The sequence below is a fragment of the Tyto alba genome, unplaced genomic scaffold (assembly GCF_018691265.1).
Source record: "Tyto alba isolate M040663 unplaced genomic scaffold, T.alba_DEE_v4.0 Super-Scaffold_14, whole genome shotgun sequence".
NCBI lineage: Eukaryota > Metazoa > Chordata > Aves > Strigiformes > Tytonidae > Tyto > Tyto alba.
The window spans coordinates 15,879,217-15,899,066 of NW_024881276.1; the positions used below are offsets into that span (position 1 = coordinate 15,879,217).

General features: G+C 37.3%; 1 protein-coding gene across 1 annotated transcript in view; it reads left to right on the plus strand.

Annotated features, from left to right (window-relative positions):
* The window catches only part of PDK3 (pyruvate dehydrogenase kinase 3), a 56,408-nt gene extending 37,018 nt beyond the window's left edge, over positions 1-19,390 (plus strand). The window contains exons 4-11 of the mRNA XM_033010072.2: positions 1,563-1,747; positions 3,867-3,956; positions 7,598-7,675; positions 9,815-9,891; positions 11,075-11,176; positions 11,789-11,899; positions 16,694-16,807; positions 17,743-19,390. Of these exons, the coding sequence (XP_032865963.2) occupies positions 1,563-1,747; positions 3,867-3,956; positions 7,598-7,675; positions 9,815-9,891; positions 11,075-11,176; positions 11,789-11,899; positions 16,694-16,807; positions 17,743-17,886 (901 nt within the window). The 3' untranslated portion in view covers positions 17,887-19,390. The remainder of the gene's footprint in view (positions 1-1,562; positions 1,748-3,866; positions 3,957-7,597; positions 7,676-9,814; positions 9,892-11,074; positions 11,177-11,788; positions 11,900-16,693; positions 16,808-17,742) is intronic.
* Positions 19,391-19,850: the final 460 nt, after the last annotated feature.

A 19,850-nucleotide genomic window follows, 5' to 3' on the forward strand; every position in this document is an offset into this window, starting at 1 on the left:
GATCGACAAGAGAACAGTCATTCTGTACTGTGATAGTATTTAGATTGGGGAATTAAGTAGTTTAAACTTCCCCTTTTCTGTGCAGCAAAATAATGTTGAAAGACTACTGAACTGTTTGTTAACACATAGTCAAAAACTGGTGGTTAGACTGAGTATGATGAAAAAAACTGTTAAAAATGAATCCTGCATTCCTTTGTAGCTGGCAAGTGTAGAGTGGGAGAAATAATTTTAAAACTGTATCACTTGTTAAGGATTGTATGGTGTCCTATCAAATTGTTGTCTTGGCTGAGTGGGTATGAAAAGGAAGGAAGCATCTGCTTTAAATGTGGTGGCTAATTGGTAGTCTTTTTTACTCAGTGGTCTTAATTGCAGGGGGGTTTGGGCTAGATGACCTTTAAAGGTCACTTCCAACCCAAACTATTCTATGATTCTATGATATCTTCTTTAGCTGGTTTATATTCTACTTTTGATTAAAAAAATTAATACATTCTCAATGTTTGTTATATATCTACTGATATTGTTTTGCTGTCGATGGGGGTTTTTTAAAAAGCATCTATAGGGTTGCAGAGATAGGCATAGCATGGGTCTCCCAGCTGTGCTTTCTTTTGAAAGTTGCATTTCACTGTGTGTGCTTTTTTAAAAACATGATCATGTAATCATTGTGGTGCTAATATTCACTGAATATTAGAGAATATAGCTGAGTTGAGTAGTACTGATTTTTCCATGTCTAGGCTTTAGAATGCTATTAACAGTTACTATTTCATGTATTTATGAGTTTGCATGTGGAGGGGAAAAAAAAGATGAGCACATGGAAGATCATAGGTGTTGAGCTGCCTTGGCAGGAGAAACAAAAAGTCCTCCAAGCTGTTTCACAGTAAGTGCGTGCTTGTTAACAGGTCCTTATTAAAAGCCATGGAAGTAATACCCTAAAGCTTCCTGAGCTACCAGAGAGGAGCCTGTCAGAGCACCGTTGTATGTGCTCTGCCATCCAGCGGTGTAAAAGGAAAGTGAACAGAAGCCACACTGATGCTAATTACCTATCCTGATATTCAAACTTAGAAGAGATGCTGGGTAAAGGAAAAGTTACACTGCACGTGTTGAGGTGTTGGGAAGAAAGTATGAAGTGTAAGACTTCTCAGGAAATTATGAAAGGCAATCAGGTGGTTTTTCCTGAGTTTCTTCTCAGATCTCCCAGATACTGTTGCTAGCAGAGAATGAGTGTTACCATGGTGCATATGATTGCTGTAGAAGAAAATCTTTTGTTCTTCATTAATGGTGAGGAGAGATTTAATTTAAATGAATGTTTGGGGGAGAAATAACTTAATTTTAGACCCTAAATATTTCACAGATCTCCAGAGTGAGAGTTTGTCCAAATATTTCTCTTTAAATAGGTTTGTTTAGGTACTGCTATATTTTTGTCTTCTCCCTGTGATATTTTTTTTGTTGGCGGGAAGGGATGGTAAACAGATAATATGGTTGTGCTGTGGGGAGTTGAAAACAGAAGGGAGAGATTGTGTTTAATTATACTTTTAACATTCTGTTTCTAATTTTGTTTCCTCTAGCTTTTTAGATGTTTTAATTAAAGTCAGGAACAGACACAATGATGTGGTTCCAACCATGGCGCAAGGGGTGATTGAATACAAGGAAAAATATGGCTTTGATCCATTTGTTAGCAGTAACATCCAGTATTTTCTAGATAGATTCTACACCAACCGCATCTCTTTCCGTATGCTTATTAACCAACACAGTAAGTAATCGCTTTTTACATCTTTGAGAACTCGTTATTGCTTGTAAACCTGAAGCCATAGCTTTGTTTTGGTTTTGGTTGTTGTTTTTTTTTTTTTCATACTAATGACTAATTCTTAATATTCTCTGCTAATTATGGTGAAAGATATACTGGCAACTGGTTAATGCGAGACTTCGCAGTTACCAGAAATTAATCCAAAACACCAGTATGCTTTCTTTTAGGATTGTCAGGCTTTGTCAGCATGGCTGTCACTTTTTAATCTTGGCGCAGACAGCTTGCATAATGATACGTGAAGTATTTTTAAATAGTAGTAGTGTAGCTGTATCTTTCTGTTCACAAATCTCTCAACATAGTTTGTAGAGCTGACATTTATTTCATAATGAAATGTAAGGATGCCATAAATTTTGAATAAGTTATGCACTATATGTATTTTTATTGTTTTTTTTTTTTTTTTTTGGCAAGTTATCTAGCCTTTCTTGCCTTCTAAAGAGGTTGAGTATTTCTAGCTTAAGTTTTAAATTATATGCCTTGTTTTTCTCTACTTCCTATTGCATATTTATGAATAAATGCTAGAATTAGTCATTCTCTGTCATTAGGTTCTGTTTCATTTGTTGCTATTAATAAATTTACTTTATTATAGTCATTACAAAGTGAAAGGAGTTACTTGCACAGCTCCTATTAACCAATATGAACAGCCATGCAGAAAGCGATCTGTATAGAGGACTGTTTTGTGATCTCTTTTAGTGTATCTTTTGTCTTTTAGCTCTAGCGTTTCATTCTTTGCCCGGTATTCTGCTTTTTTGCACTATTAGAAACTGTAGTACACCACAGATAATGCAGATGTCAGAGTACTCTTGTATAAGGTATTTTACTACAAGTTGTGTGTCTTCTTAGTAACCTTTTATGTGACTAACAAATGCCTTGTTCTGTGTGTACAAGTAACTTTAATGTGGCAAAGCATACAAAATGAGATAAATGTGCATCTTATTCTTTACTTGTACCTGGGCAGACAAATGACAGACATGAAACCAAGTTAAGTTAAAAAGCTTTCATAGAAGGGTTCTAGCAATAAGTGAAGACATTGTCCTAATAGAATTCTTGGGCCAAGTGCTACCATAATTTGCACTAGCTCTAAAATATTAAACTTACTTAATTGAACTGAAATGGCTTTTCCTATGGACACCCTTTTATTTAACTGGTTGGAACTTAAAACTGCTTATAGATGCTTAAAGTTTAGCTAACCTTACACAATTTCCCTATGCTAAGCAATGTTAGTGATCCATCTGTGATGGCAAATATTAATCTTGAAGCACTGATGAAGAAGACAGTTGGAAAGCAGAATGCAGAAGCAGTTTTTTATGTAGGATGTATTTGTTTCATACATTACTGACAGACAGTTTCTCACAGTGCAGTTCTGCAAGGTGCAGTGTAGCAGTGTATTAGATCACCACAACTGGAATGGGAAAAGTTTTCAGGTCTTGTCTTTTGCTCACCTCTGTTTCCTATCAGAGCTGACTAACTTGATAAAATAGCAGAAAATCACTTATGCAAAAAAGTCTATAAAACCTTTCTACTTCTTTGAGAGCTAAACTCTCAGTGAAGGATCTGGTGAGTGCCAGACCCTTGTGCAGAGGGGGGAGTGGGGAGCATACTGCTGAGAGTCAGGGAGAAAGTTGCGTGAGACAGAGTTTTGTGCCAACCATCAAATTGCAGCGTATGTGAGTGTAAAAGGCTTTCAATGCTGTCTTACAGTTCCTCAGCCCTTTTTACTACAACATTTTAATTGTTGTGAGTGCTTCTGTTCTGACAGAATGAAGCATTTTACATTTTAGTTTTACCTAATTTTTGATAGCCCACTTTGAAATATAGGTCTTCACCTTAACTGTCCTATACTGCTGTTTAACTAGTCTTAGCTATAAAAAAATAAAAAGGGAAAAAAAAAGGGGGGGACACACACGAAAGCAAGTAGTTTTCCTAAACAAGGATTCTGGGAATTTGCTAGTGTATCTTTTTAAAAAATTATGCACTATCCAGTAAGTTTCAGATAACATCAGATTTAGACTTTCTGGGCTGCCTCAAGAGTAATAGACCATTTACTGCCATTTCTTTTTTCTTTTAGCACTTCTTTTTGGTGGTGATATTAATCCTGCTCATCCCAAACATATTGGAAGCATTGATCCTAATTGTAATGTGGCAGAGGTGGTTAAAGGTAAGATGAAGTTAAAGGTAAGATGAAGTTAATATTTTTGTAAATTAAAAAAAAAACCAAAACCCACAACTTAGAATATACATAAATATGTTATTGAGATACAAGAGACTAAAGGTGATTTAAATTCATTTAATAAAATAAAAAAAAAAAAGATAAATGGAAGTTCTGCGGTTGCTCACAATAAAGCCATGAGCCTATTGAGACTTTGTAATGTCTCCATTATTGAGAATGGAGAAATGTTTGTTATGTTAACAGAACTAAGAAAACAGCTGAATTTTTAAATAACTTCAATCTGCCCATTTAAATATCAGATTAAGTATCTAAGTATTTTGTCAGACTTTAGATATTGTCTTCCCTAAAATACTTAGAAGCAGGTTCTCATGTACTGCTTTTTTAATCTAATGCTGGTACTAAAGAAAATTGAGAGTAAGTGAAATTTTCCAATTTGTTTAGTTAGGCCTTTCAGTAAAATGTCCTCAGGTGTACAGATATTCCAGTGAAACACCCCATTACTATGTGCATCTGATCATATCACAGCCTGTTCTCTTATATAGAAGACACGTACGTGATGGCTTTATCTGAATGATCTGGCACAGTTGGGTTAGAAATCCTGTTTGCTTCATGTTGTGAATGTTCATATGCTTTCAGAATGTTAGTAAGTAGGCATGAGGCAGTGTTGTCTGCTTCAAGAACTTGCTTATTGAAGGTTCACACTCTGGGTGTATCTATTTACAAATACAGCTCTTGCTGTAAGAATGAATTCCACCCTCTATCCTTCACTGCTGTTTGTGCAGCTGCAGAAGGGGAAGAATGTGTTTCTCCCCTTCACTTTCAGCCTTTGGTGAAGTAAGAGGGAAACCGTTCTTGTATCAGATTTTGACCTGCATGACAGCTTGCTTTTTAGTGTAGATGCATTTTACTGTTACGAAGGCTTCTTGGCTTCTAGATCTTCTTGTCTCTAAGGCGGCCTTTTCTCAGCAGCTTGCTTTTTTTTTTTTTTTAGATTAATCTTACTCCACTTGGACCTCAGCACTGTATATGCTACAGTCATGTTGCTAATTTAGGTATTCCTTCTAATAGCAAATAGCAACATAGCAGCTATTATGATCATCAAATTCATAGTTTCTGCCTTGGACAGAGGAGATCATAGTGTCAGAAGGTTCTCAGTCCAGTTTTCAAGCGAGTAGCTAAAATAGGTCTTCCACATCTGAAGAAATAATCACTAACAAAATGGGGGCATTGTGAACAGAGTCCAGTGCTGTCTTTCAAAGAAACAAAATGTGCTTAAATACAGAGCCTGCCTAGAGTCAAGGTGAATGAAGCCATTTCCTTGTAGAGTTGGTGGAGGGGTTAATTTACATTCTGTGTACTCTGCTGGCTTCAAAATGTTCTAGTTCACAGGCAGCATTCTGAGCAATCTATCAGAGTTAAGATGCTGGTTTTGGCACTGTATGTGGCAACTACAAGCTCTATATGCCCTTCAACCATTGAAGAAATGATTTAAACAGCCACTTCTTACTTCAAGCAGCTCCACCAAGTGTTGTGTCTGTAACTGCCTGAGGTGTGGGTCTCTATCTCACTGACTGTCCTACAGTAAGATTTTTCTGAGCTGACAGCAAAAGCAGGCTTGTTCATGGTGCCCGGATTTTAGATGTACTGATAGATCCTTTACTCTTGTTGCTACCTACCTCCAGCCATTACAGGAAGTGTACTTTGAACTTTGCAGCCTCCTTTACAGTTTTAGGACTCTGCCAAGGGGTTGGCTTTTAGAGGAAGGTAAAATGTAAGACTGTACTCACTGTTTCACGCAGTTTTTCTAGGAGCTGGATATTTTACTGGGTCATGAAGTGATGGTCCCTTCCTGTTCATCTCAAGGGTGTTTGTGTCTGCTACTTTGAAAATGGATGAGAGTTTTACATTAAATTTAGGGAGGTTAAATAGATTTATTCAGAGCCTCTGTTCTCTCAAGGTTTGCATAATGGCCGTGTCTGCTCCACCTCTGTGTATTCAGGGCTTTTGGTTTATTCCCACACAGTTACTGATTTGTTTTTTAGAGGCCTTGAAGATTTTCTCTGCGATGAGAATCCAACTCCTGCCCCCTGGATCCATATCTAATTTTCATCTCTATGATGTGGACACTCCTTGAAATGTGCTAATGTATTCCTTTCTCCATGTAGATGGCCTTATGGTCATAGTAGCTACATTGTTATCTTCAACTTTTGATGACTGAGCCAAGATTGTGGGTGTGTTCTTACGCCCCTTTTTTCCAAAGCACAGGATTACTCCCAAGGCCATCAGAAGTTCTGAGATGACCTTAGAATATCATCTAAGTGTAGGTATTCCTACATCTTTTTTTCTTAAATTATGCATATCTCAGGCTGAGGTTCTGTCTGTACAGCTTGGATATTAAATGGGATTTTGATCTTTTCACTAGGACATGTTTTATTGTGTTAATGACAGGAAACTTTTAGAAAGTCTTTGGAGCTGATCATCTTGACACAAAAAATTCCTAATGGATAGCTGAGTTTGAGACATTCCTGGGACTTGATCAAGAATTTCAGTGTTCATTAGCTCCACTTTACTAGATCTCAAGCAGCATTTGTCAGCCTTGTGTGATATGTCCAATGTTGCAGATCTCAGAGCAACTGATGGAAATTTTTTTCAGATAACAGGACACATTATAGTTTATTTCTGTAGACATCTTGAAGGAGGACAATTATAGGTAACAGCCCTTTCTGGGGACTAGTGATTTTACTTTATTTGTGCTTGTCACATAGCCCTGAGTCTTGGCAGTGACTTTTCTTTTGTAGTGTCACTTTGGACAGGAGGAAGAAGGTACATGGAGGGTGAGGTCAAATGCAATTGTTATGGTATCATAGCAAATTTCTCTGTCTGCAGAACTGCACATTTATTTATGTGCTTGCTCCTAGCCCACACATTATGAGGAAGACACTTTCATTAAGGTAGCTTAAACAACATAGTTAGAACATCTTTGAGTTTGTGGTTTCTCTTTAAACTAACACTTGCTACTTGTTTCTAACATATTTTTGCAAATGAGGTACCAGTGAATACTTAGAACCACTAAGAAATCTTTCAAACAAAAGACGACTTAAACTTTCTTGCTGATTTGGATTATGAAAAGGCTTTTTTTTTTTTGGTTCAGTAGGAAAAAGTGATGAATCTTAAAGATTCCAGCTTTCCCCACAAAAGACCTTGAAAATCAAGTATTGTAAATAGTATTGTGTTTGGAAAAACTGAATTTATGGTTGCAATGTCATCCTTTTTTATTTGAGATGGAAAGAACAAGTGTTAAATTGTGATCAGTGCATGACAAATAAGTAGATATTATGGCCAGCCTAAGATTATACCCTTCTGGTTTTCAAGCCCTAAACAAAGACGAAAAATAGCTCATCTCTAGTAATCTGCTTTAGTTTGTAGGGCTTTAAATAGAATTTGCCCTTTCTTGACAAATGAGCTATAAGCATACTGAGAAAAAGGGATTAGCATGGATGCCAGATTCACATTTGTAAACTAGTTACTAAAAGGAGTGTTCTGCTTGTAGTGTTCACATACAGGATGAACTTTGCTAGTTGTCTCCAGATGATTTTCATAAACTGGTGTTCTGTTTTTTTGTTTTGTAGATGCTTATGAAACAGCTAAGATGTTATGTGAACAGTACTATCTGGTGGCACCTGATCTGGAAGTTGAAGAATTCAATGGTAATTGTGAAATTAATTTGTGATGTATGTAAGAAAGAGCACTTCTAATATCTGTGATTTCTAGTTTTGTTAATTATTTGTAAGTTAATTTGAACTCGACAGTCCTGTAAACTATAATTCAGGTGCCCAGAGACACTGGAATTATAGTTTATTGTCATGACACGTTTACTTGTTGATGCTCAATGCAGAGTGCCGTCTGCTGAATTCTCTATCACTTTAAGGAAAATAAAGTGGCCAAGAATCCATATAACTGGGAAAGAAACATGCCTGCCTTCTAAGTAATCTTTTAATAGAGCTGAAATTTGTTTCATTTTGTAGTATGCTTACAAATTCCACTGTCAGTCTGTACCAGTGATGGTGAGCTCTTCTATGTAAGATGGCAAAATCTGAAATTTTTTTACATAGTCTATGCTTTAAGTCCTATCATAAACTTCTCACATGAAAATGTGTTTCAAGTTGATTGCAAAGATGAAAATTGGATGCTATGAAACTGATGAGACAGTCCTTGTTAATGTATTGACTGATTTTTTGTTCGTAACTTTTATTGACAAAAGGTAGAATTTTTTTATTAAGGTAAAAAAAATAAATGGTCTTGAGTGATCCTCTCACAAATTTTGGACATCTTTTCAATGTAAGACTGTGATGTTTCCAAACTTCAGCGAAAGAATTGCAAAAGTCTCACAGAGGTAACACTCAAAACGTAGAGAGTTATATATGGGAATGTGAGTTGCTCAACGTGCTATTTAGTATCGTAGAAATACTACTGTACAAAAAATGATACTGTCAACACTGATGCATCACTATCACCCCCCTCTCCCAAAACCAAAGGATCCAACTTTACTCCCTCCAAAACCGAGCGATTCTAGAGCTAAAAGTACGGAGTGCTGCAGTAGAGGAATCAATGCAAAATTTATTTCAAGGCCTAAGTAAAAAAAATCCAACAGTAGAGAAGACAAATTACTGGATCTCAAAAAAAGAAGCAAAGAAAGAACTCCTTGTCTCCTTTAAACTGGCTTATCAACATGAGGAAAGTAACTTTGCAAATTGCCTCACAAGAGGAACAATAACGCGTTTTCTGTGTGTACTCTGTGCCACAAACAAGCACGAATCAGTCTGCCTTGGTTTTGGTGATGCATAAGAGAATTGGAGTATGAACTCTGACAAAATTAACATGATAAAAAAGCAAGTTGCCTTACAACTAATTATGCAGAGCATTGTTTTGGTGGTCTTCTCCTTTTCCTAGGAGTTCTCACTACCGTGTCTCTTAAAGTAATAACTGGTATTATCAGCCCTCAGTGCCAAAAATGAAATTGACTCCAGTTATGCTCTGTGTTCATGTTTCTATCTTCCTGCAATTTGAGGCAGACATTTAAAGATCTTTCTTCAATCTGAACTATTGCTGAGTCTGACAAGCTGTGACTGTATAATTTAATGCCAGTAGATAGTTGAATGTTCAGGGATGACTGCATCTTCAGCACCAAAACTGTGTTGGAATGTATGAAATGCAGCTGTATTATTTTCTGCTGAATCAATTAGCACTCTAGCATTCAGAGCTGTGCAAAGCCATATAGTTCTGCTGAAATGCTAACAGGACAATAGTGGACAAACAATTCAGATATGATTTGGAGTAAGAAAACTGTGATATCGTTTGAAATATATTTTGAAGATGTTTATGAATACTTCATATTTTATATGTTTTAATTAAGGGAAAATATGTAGTTATTTTTAGAATATTTAAACAGTGATTTATTTTTTTTTTTTATTTTAAGATATGTTGTGCAGCAAGTATTTTGCTTAAATATTGTATGTGTTAAGAAAAAGAAAATCTCCCACTTAGGTGGGAAAGTTCTTTTAGTTAACATACATTGAGTACGAAACCAACCACTGGTTAGTCAAGTTTTATATCTAAACAGTCCGCTGACGTAGATGTCTTTGAAAATCATTACTACAATGTGTTATTTCAGGTGATAGCAGCAACTGAAATTTATGGTTTTTACTTCATGGAGCTAATCTTGCACTTGGAAAACTAGAACATGCTTACATGCTTGTATTTGCCTACAGTTTCATGTTATTCCTGTAAATAGAAATGCTACAAAATGCTGTTTTGAAAAAAAATGTTCTTTTTTTTTTTTTTTTTAGCTAAAGCTCCAAACAAACCTATTCAAGTAGTCTATGTACCTTCTCATTTGTTTCATATGTTATTTGAATTATTCAAGGTAGGTTGCACATGTTAATATTTGGAAGGATTTTGTGAACTTATATTACTGTTGGAATTGAGTTTCTTTTCAGTTACAGCTCTTAAATGTTACTTCAGTTTTCCTTTCTTAAGCTAATTCTTAAATAAGTGAAGAGGGTTTGAAACTGTTAAAAGCTAGACTTGCAGCCCTCTCTTATGCCTTTGTGTACTTAAATTTCTCTGTTTTCCCACTTTTCCTTTTGTGCTTTTGCAGCCGATTAACTTAAAACAGTCATGATAGTTTATTTTACATTGATGATCTATTCATTACCTTGCAATTTTCATGAGCTTGCTTCTTTATTGCATATTTGAGGACTGGTTAGGATCAGCATCTTTTGTTTACTGTGAAAACAGCCGATATGTCTTTGAATAGGGTAAATTACATGCTTTGTTTTGGTTTTGTGTTTTCTGAATAATTGGAACAACAGTGAAAATTGAACACAGGAGAGCTATCGTATGCTTTCAAATAAGATAGGTGGTCTCTAGGTGGTGCAATTGAACACTAGAAATTCAGGGGAAAAATGTATTTGGTCAGAGCAACTTTTCCTAAATAATGGTATTTTGGGCTTGATTTCTGGCATTTGTCAAGTGTGTTCATTTGAGCCCTCCCCTATTTTGCCATTTGTAGCACTAGTTCTAGGGCAGAACAGGTGAGAATTTGTATACTACTTGGAGGTATGTTTTGGTACAAGTCATGAAACAGTATGAAACCATCAAGTTGTAGCTGTAAGTGGTAGTGGTAGTATGTGACAGACTGGCAGTGGAAACTCTGTTAGTAGATACGATAAAGTCAGATTGGTAGGTGGTAACTTAACAATTATGTGACCCAGGCTGAGAAAATCAAAGCTTGTTCTCTGTGGTGAACATCACTATTGGTGTTCTGCATGGTGGAGGTGAAGGGTGTTGTCATCCCTTACATAATTACAGAATTTCATACTGAAAAAAAATATTCTTGTTTTACTTTCTCTGACTCTTATGTTAAATAGATAAAAGTATATATAATGGACTTCTAGAATTTGTTTAAATATAGCCTTTTCTGTCTTGGGTACAAATGTAGGACAAAGTATCTAGATACAACAAAATAAAGGCAAGTTCTAACTTGTCACAAAAAGCATATATGGTGAAGTTAGAATCAAAGACCCTGGTATTTCTTTTATCTTCAGAATTCAATGAGAGCTACAGTGGAATTGCATGAAGGTAAGAGAGAAGCCTATCCATCGATCAAAACCTTAGTCACTTTGGGGAAAGAAGATCTATCTATTAAGGTAAATGCCTAAAAGTAGTATGCAGCTTAGAAACCTGCTAGATTTAGAATAGTATGGCTTTTAATTTGGAAAGACAAATTAATTACTGTATCACTTATGACATTTGCTTCATATTCATTAGAGTAAAATATTTTCAGTTGGAAGCAACCTACAACGGTCATCTAGTCTATCTCCTTGACTGCTTCAGGGCTGACCAAAAGTTAAAGCATGTTGTTAAGGGCACTGTCCAAATGCCTCTTAAACACTGACAGGCTTGGGGCATCAACCACCTCTCTAGGAAGCCTGTGCCAGTGTTAAAAGCTCCTGTCTGTAAAGAAACATTTCCTCATGTCCAGTCTGAACCTCCCCTGACTGATGCAGCTTTGAACCCACACGTTCCTGTCACTGGATCCCAGGGAGAGGAACTCAGCACCTCCCCTTCCACATCCCCTCCTCAGGGAGCTATAGGGAGCAGTGAGGTCACCCTGCAGTTTCCTTTTCTCCAAACTAGACAAACTCAAAGTGCTTAGTAGCTCTTTTAACACTTTCAAAGTCACTTAGATAATGCTGCTTGAGTTTTGCAGGGTTTTTTTAGAACATAATGTTGAAAACTCTTAACTTTTCATTTCTTAGATAAGTGATCAAGGTGGAGGTGTACCTTTAAGAAAAATAGACAGATTGTTTAACTACATGTACTCAACAGCACCCAGGCCCAGTTTGGAACCCTCAAGAGCTGTGCCTTTGGTAAGCAATTGCAATATTTATTTAAATGTCCCTTTGCATTATTCTGGTTGTACGTTTCCATTCCCTGTAATCGACTGGATCGGGTTTTCCATGGAAGAAACTCTCTGTGTGCAATTCTATGCAGGTAAAACGTATCAGAAGAAAATGAGTTGGAAACAAACATAAGCACAATATTTTCACAGGTTAATGGACAGGATTTTTAGTGCCGTATTAGTGAAAAGGTGGATATCCTAAAGAGCTCCTCTTTGGTGTGTAAATTACTGCTTATCTAAGTTTCTTATAATAAATGTTTTGGAAAGGTGAGCCGCACTGTCAGAATTATAGCACTTGAGAAACCCCTCCTGATAATGCACAAGCTTATATTGAACTCTGAAAATTATTTTTATCTAAGTTATGGACTGTAAAAACACATTTAAGAACAAAATAAATTTGTGAGCCTGCATGTGATACAAACACTTGGTATGTTCCTGTTCAGTTGGAAATATCTCATGTGGTATTCCCTTCTGAGATGTATCAGGGTCAGTTTTCAAACAAAGAGAATTTCCCTATAGTTTCTTCTAAGCAGGGCATTATTTCAATGTTGAATGCGTAGATTCTTTTAGGAAGCATGATTTTTAAAATTATTATTAAAATTACTCCTAAATTATTTTATTGAATCAGCTCATTGTGATAAAAATTACATAGCTACTGTTCCATTTGACTGGATTTCAGTAAGTCGATTGATATTGATACTGTATTCTTGCCCCTTCTTATCATTTGTTCTCTATTGCTTCTGATGCAATCCTTTATCTTCAAGCATGCTGAGAAAGTTGGTTCTTTGAAAAATTTCCTTTCCCTATTCAGGAACACGCTCATCTAGCATGTTCTTAAGTGATTTGTTTTGTTTTCCTGCTGATACTTCCTGTGTTTGAATTACCTGAAGTTAGCTAATAAAATGTGGCAGGCGCAGAGAGTATGTGACTATTTCTGATATAAAAATAATTAACAGTGAACTGAGGGTGAAACCAGTTCAGAGTGCTTCAGAGAGAATAAATTTCCTTTTAGACTTTCAGCAGAAAGTCTTTATGGTATTGCCTTAGTCTACAGTTCATTGCTTAGGTGCCACAATGTTTATTGCATTGCTTTCACCAGTGTTTGATGCCACAGTGACAGTTGTGAAACCCATTTCTGTATCTGCATTGACTTGATGTTAATCTTTGAGTTCCTACCTCTACAGCACATCTTAATAATATGTTTCAAACTTTTGCTTTTTCTCAGAAAATCATCTTGAATGGGATGAGTGATAGGGAACAGGCCTTAATTCAAACAAACTTTTTTCTTTGTCAAGAATGGTAGAATCTTTCTTGATTCGTAATCTGCCTTTGTTCTGTCTCACTTTTGATCAGCAATTTACTGTATCAGCCTACAAGGATTTCCTGAAACTTGTTCTCACTATAAACTTATGCCTTGATTACCGGTTGTATTCACTATTAAAATGTCTCTTCCTTTGTGGCTCTCTGATTGTAAAATGTGTTCGTTTTAGGATTCACACTATTCTTTCTTTCCTATGCATCTTTAGAAATGCATTCCTGTGTTTATTCATCTTCAAGACTGCTTGCTTTGATTCTGTGGCATTTATACTTAGTATTCTTCTACTCTACCCCATTTTCAGACCTTGTTTTCTGCTTCAGTCTGTATGTCACTGTAGTCAGACCTGCAGAGTATGCCCCTCTCTTGTGACCCTGGCAGCTTTAGCCATGTGAGTTTGACTGATGCCTGTCCATGACTGGATGTCAAGAACAGTTATTACACTGTTATCTCTATATGTGTGCAGAAGGAAAAAAGTCAAGAACTGTGAGTCTGTGGCATATCTTTCCACTAAGAGGAAAAAGGACTTAGCAGTGAAGCTTGACACGTTGTGTATTATGTCCTAGATCTATTACTTTGTATATGTCAGTCTAGAAATGAGAATCCTTCAGCAGAAAGGTTCTGCACAAATCCTCTTCAAAACCTATGTAGAGGGATTCTTTATTGCTTGGTGCCAAAGACCAATCCACTTAAGAATTATGGTGCTCTGGAAGGTAGATAGGTCTGTGCTTGTGTCATTCTTGACTTAGGTAATATTGTAAACTAAATTACAGTGCAGTGTAAATAGACATTTTTCTGTTCTAACACTCTCTCCCCTTGTTATATGATCCCCTGTCTAGTTTATGAAACATTCATGGTCTTAGGAAGTGGAAGAGAGGGATCTTTTTGATAGGTGAAAATTCTTTCTCAGTGTCATTGCAAATGTTGTTCAAAAATTGCTGAGAAACCTTGTTACCATGGCAGCATTTGAATTCTAGCAGGGCTTGTGTTCATCTATACTGCTGTACACATAGTGGAAACGTTAGAAACATTTGGTAATGTTTAATGATAATTAGATTTTCTTACGGAATTTAATGATTATTTCTCTGGCAGCATTTGTTTATAGTGGAAGAAACATGGCTTAAATTAGGTTTAATTAAACCTGTAGACACTAGTAACACAAATTTAATAATTTCCTATTTGTATAATGCATACTGTAATATTTAATGAGAAGTTGGCTCTAAAAAGCTTTGCCTTCTTAAGGCAGATGTGCCATCATTGCCTATTCTGTCCTCCAGGTGAAGCACAAACCTATGTAGTAATACCATCTTGTTAATTGTCTTTTGCAAAACAGACCTTTTGCAAGGTCTTGCCTTAACAAGGTGGTCATCTAAGATCTGTTGTCTTCATATTTCTTGTGAGTTATCTGTTGTGGAAAATACCCTGAAGACCATGTAGAGAAAAGATTGACGAGAAACTTTTTGTAGAGGGCAGCATGAAATAATTATGTGGGCTAAGACAGAGCATAAAAATATTTTCCTGGGAGGAGCAGGAGGCAACCAGAAGTTGGACATGGGTTTTTAAGGAGGTGCAAATCTGGAAAGAGGAAAGTATTATGTGTTTTCAGGGCTGTTTGATACTGCCTTTTACTTGAGCTGTTCCTGAGGGTATGTACCATCTACAATTTGCCTTTCAGTTGCTGTGCTTTTTAATTTCTATAATGTATCTATTGTTTGGTCTCCAGAAAAGATGCAAGTCGGCTTTTGCAATTTTAAAAAATTCTTCCAGAGTCAAACAACTTCAATTTTTTTAGTGGTTAAAGAAATACATCTAGTTTCAAGACGATGTGTTTGAAAGTGATGCATGTGTCTCTAAGGTGTCTTTGAGAATTACATTTTTAAAGCGTACTGTTCTTTGAAAAAGTGGAGCTAAGCAGCTGTTCTAACTGTGGAAATAAACACTAATAACTGTGACAAGCAGAGTGAATAGAAAGGGCATCTTTGGCATGTGTTTTTCATTTTGCTCAGAACTGAGTGAGCAACTGTAACCAATTTAAGATCACTAATTTTAGACTTCTGTAAAAACAAGGCAAAGAGGTCAAAAGATACTGTAGAGATAGTAGATGACTGCAAGAGAATTTGCGATGGATACTGTCGTACCGAGTTCTTTAATGTTCACCCCTCCCTCAAGGGATTTCCTATAAAGTGATACCACATATTAGCTGTGTATAATGCTCACAAGTCCTCCTTCTTAGCCTTCTCTTTTTTTGTATCATTTTGGGGCTTTGTTTTCAAGATTTGGAGCACGATTTTTGGTTCTGTCAGGTTGCCTTTGTAGAAATATTACAGTGGAATGAGTTTATTGGTCTTCCGAAAACTTTGTGTCTAATTCTTCTTGTAATCCACCCTTATGGAAAAGTTGTATCACTTCATTGCCTATTATCCTTCTTTTCAAATGCTTGTGGGTCTGGAATCCTTCCTTTATTGCTCTGGATAGTCTTGAAAAGTTAAGAGGGGTGGGGGGCAGTGGGGTGACATGTGAGTGTGGCAGGTGAATAATCAACCACCATGATTCTCAGCACATACCCAGTCATCTGAAAGAGTTGATACATAGATCAAAATCTTACTCCCTGGCTGCAATGAGAGGGGCTTGGGTTTTTACAGCTTTTTCTGACAAGAGTGGTCTGGAAAAGGTGCCAAGTGTTGACCTTGTTGCAGCTATGGTTATGAATATTAGTGTTGTAAACTTAAAATCTAAAATTTGCACCTGTCATGTCTATTATGCTTTGAAAATTGTGTGGTCTGTAGAGGGTCTCAGTCCTCAGTAGATCATTCAGTGCTGTGGAATCCTGAACTTTTGTTAGGTGGGTAAACAGTAGTGAGGATTATTTGCCCTGTATTGTTCTGTCTGTAGTCTCCTGGTCTCTATCGCAGCACGCCGTCAGTAACCACTTAGTGGTGTGACCTAGATGAAGTAAAGAGAGTTGCCTCTGGCTTTCTTGTGTAGTCTCCTAAGTGTGATGACGTTTGAGAATAATAATCCCAGGCTTGGGGGAGAAGAAGCATGCTGTCAAAAATCTGATTTTTACCAAAGAAATAATGGAATATGGTAGCAATGATAATTGTAGTGAGGAAGCAGTAGAGAGGATCAGTTTGCTTCGATGATCGGAGGCAGCATGTTATACCTATGTGCCTCTGAGAAAATGCCAAATGAACAAGGTGGTCCTAACAAAAGACTCTATTTTTCCCTTGTCTGTACTTAAACTAAAAAATTGTACCTCGGAAAAAAGGAGAGTGCTCAAAAGGCTGAATACCAATTTGTAGTGTAGGCTGAATAATAAAGGAAAGCTTGAAAAATAATTTGATGCAAATCTAATATTTGGCTATCTTCTGTTTTATAAATGATTGCAGTGATCTGTTGTATTTTTAACTTTGTCATGTTTTTCCTCTTGTTTTCGTGTTTCTGTAGGCTGGGTTTGGCTATGGCTTGCCAATTTCTCGTCTGTATGCTAGATACTTTCAAGGTGACCTTAAACTCTACTCAATGGAAGGCGTTGGTTCAGATGCTGTAATTTATTTGAAGGTATGAATTTGACCTTTTCATAAACTAGTAATGCAGTGCAACTTGTTTATAGCAGGCTGAATGAATGGACTTTCTCTCTTCAACTTGTTCTCAAATTCGTAATTGCTATCTTTGTTATATTTTATCAAAATCAGTTACACAGAATCTTAAAAACCAAGGTTATAAATATTAACTCAGCACAAGTACTAGTTAGTTTGCGAACTAGCTAATACTTTTTTTTTTTCTATTCAGTTCTTGACCTTTATGCAATAGACTGTATTGATCCTGTTGTCATGTTTTTGGGGAGATCCCAGGCTACTCAGGGGCTTAAGGTTAAAAGTGCTTGAATTTCATCAGGGAATTGAAAAGAATATAGCGTGTAGCTCATGTGCAGGTCCCTGACGTACAGTGAGTCACAGTGACAACGCTATGTAGCGAGCGGGTTGTGGAATCCTGTGCTAACTTCAGTTTCTGATGGGTTTAATCCTGTTCATGTAGGTGGGGCGGAAAAAGGTACGGGCTTTCTCAGAGGAAACAGGCTTGCTAGTGGACTGAACTAGGTCAGTTCTCACGGATCAGTGTGCTGGCAGAGTCAAAGATCACTGAAGTGAAATGTTTAAGTAAAGTATCTGTCTGCCCCGCATCAATGACAGATCTCCCCGAAATGTTTTTGACCAAACCTTTTTTTTTTTCTTGCTATATTTGTAGACGCCACTCCCTGGAAAGAAGAGAAGTATTTTAGTGTCACTATCTTCTTTTAACTTTTACTATGACCAGTACTTTGACTTTGACTAGAGTGATTGGTCACAGCTAAATTATTTTCAAAATAAAGTTGTGACATGTAACACTGGGACAGCTGAGACACTTGTTCGATACCGAAGTTGTAACTATGAAACTCCCCACCTTGCTCTTGGTGTCTCTAATGATATCTTACCATTGCTTTTGTTTCTCTGTAGGCCCTTTCAAGTGAATCATTTGAAAGACTTCCTGTTTTTAATAAGTCAGCATGGCGACACTACAAGACCACACCTGAAGCAGATGACTGGAGCAATCCTAGCAGTGAACCAAGGGATGCTTCTAAATATAAAGCTAATCGATAATTTGCTACCTTTTGTCTCGGTTGGAGATGACCTCTGCATTCAGTATAAAGTCTCTGCTTTGTTCAAAAATCCTTCAAACCACAATAGCTAATTATTTCCAAACAAAGACCTAATCAGGGCATTGAAAAATACTAAGAACAAAGTGATGATTGGGACTTAAAGGAAGGCACTGAGCGCGTTTGGTATGTGAAACCTGTCAGCTTCAGCAGAATATGCTTGGTTGCTTCAGTCATGCATTGACAAAAGGGGTTGCACTGTGATTGCACTTAAGAATACAAAGTTGTAACAAAAAGATACTATTTGAAATGGCCAATTTGTATTGCAATATGAGGATTGGCAAAATGTGCAGAATCCCTTTAAGTGGTGAATAGTATCTTGCACAGCAATGTGGTATAAAAGAAAAAATCCTCGTGTTGTTAAACATTCGCTTTGAAAATCCACTCTTTGCTGCATTTTATATTGCACAGTGTCACCTGTTACAGAAAATCCCTTTGAGCTCTTAAGATCTTATGTCTAATGAGCTTATAAATACATAGTTCTACAAAGGGTTGTGCAGCTTTAAACTAATGCTTTCCCCAAATTCCCAAATCCATTTGTGAAGTGCATACAAAAATTATGTTGTTACAAGACGTTGGGAATTCCACTTCTTGGTATGCACCTTAATGATTTTCTTGACACACAAACACAGAACTGCATTTCTATTAAGTTTCTTCTTGTTTTGAGGAAAGATCGTAAGTAGTTAGATCATCTATCCATACGAGAAATTCTGTCAGTACAGGGACAGGGGGTAACTAAATTTCATGTTCATTGCCTATCATTTCTGGGGGGTTGGGATGGGGAAGGAAATGCTGAAAGGCCGGACAGCCAGTCATACAAATGAGTTTGCCTTAAGAGTGTTGGTTGCTTGGAACCTGATTAGTTTAAAACCTGTAAATAGTTTGCAAAGTTATTTATATATTCAATGTCTGACTATAGTCTGGTAATCTGAATTTGTAGTGTATATAAAGATGTTGTACACCAGCTTTTGGAAAGTGTCATTGGTCTAAACACATGAAACTGGAAATAGCGTAGAAACGGGAGGGACATAACATAGCTGGTACCTGATTTAAGGGAGGGAGGGAAAAAATTGAAGAGAAAAACCCCAAGTGCTTTCCCCTTAAATTTACTGTAAGGGTTATTGCTGATTATTAGGAATCTGTTCTTCACCAGATCCTTGCCAAATACTATGGCCTTACAGAAAAATTTGTGAAATTTAGAAGTTCTGGTGATATCCTAGCCATGGGAATAAAGTAGGTGAGTTTTAAGCAACTCTTATGCACCCTCAGTTTCTCTTAGGTGTTTTGATATGTTTTTGAAAGATACTGCAGATTTTAGCATGGAAGAACGAAACTTGGTTACTGTAATTGTGGGGGAGCTGTCCCTGTTGTCCTCCCAATATTTATTTTTATAAAGAACTGATCTATTAGGTAAACAGGGAAATGCTGAGGAATTCCTAGGTATTTTTTTTTTTTAAAAAAAAGTATCACATAATGATAGTACTTTGCACTTACATAGCACGTTTCATCAAAGGATTACAAAGTGCTTTGAGCAATAAACTTCCTACAGCCCCGTGTCGGGAGGGTGGGAGCCCTTGCCTTGCAAACCCTTGCTCTTACTTGTTGCAGTCAGTTCAAGAATTTGCACGTGTCTCGTTCGTGACCTTGCAGGGCGCGAGGTTCTGTGGCTCGGCCGCGCTGTGCGGGCAGGTCGCTGTGCGGCGGAGCGCCAGGCGGTGCCGCTCGCAGGCGGAGGCAGCGGGACGGCTGCTGAGGTTCCCCCAGCCCCCCCGGCTGGTAAGCGGGGCCCCCCCGAGCCCCCCCGGCAGCAGGTGGGAAGAGGGAGCGCGCTGACGGGGCCGTCCTCATCTGTTCCCCAAGCGGAGTCGTTTGCCCCCGGCTGAGGGACCTTCACGCGGCGCGGGGGTG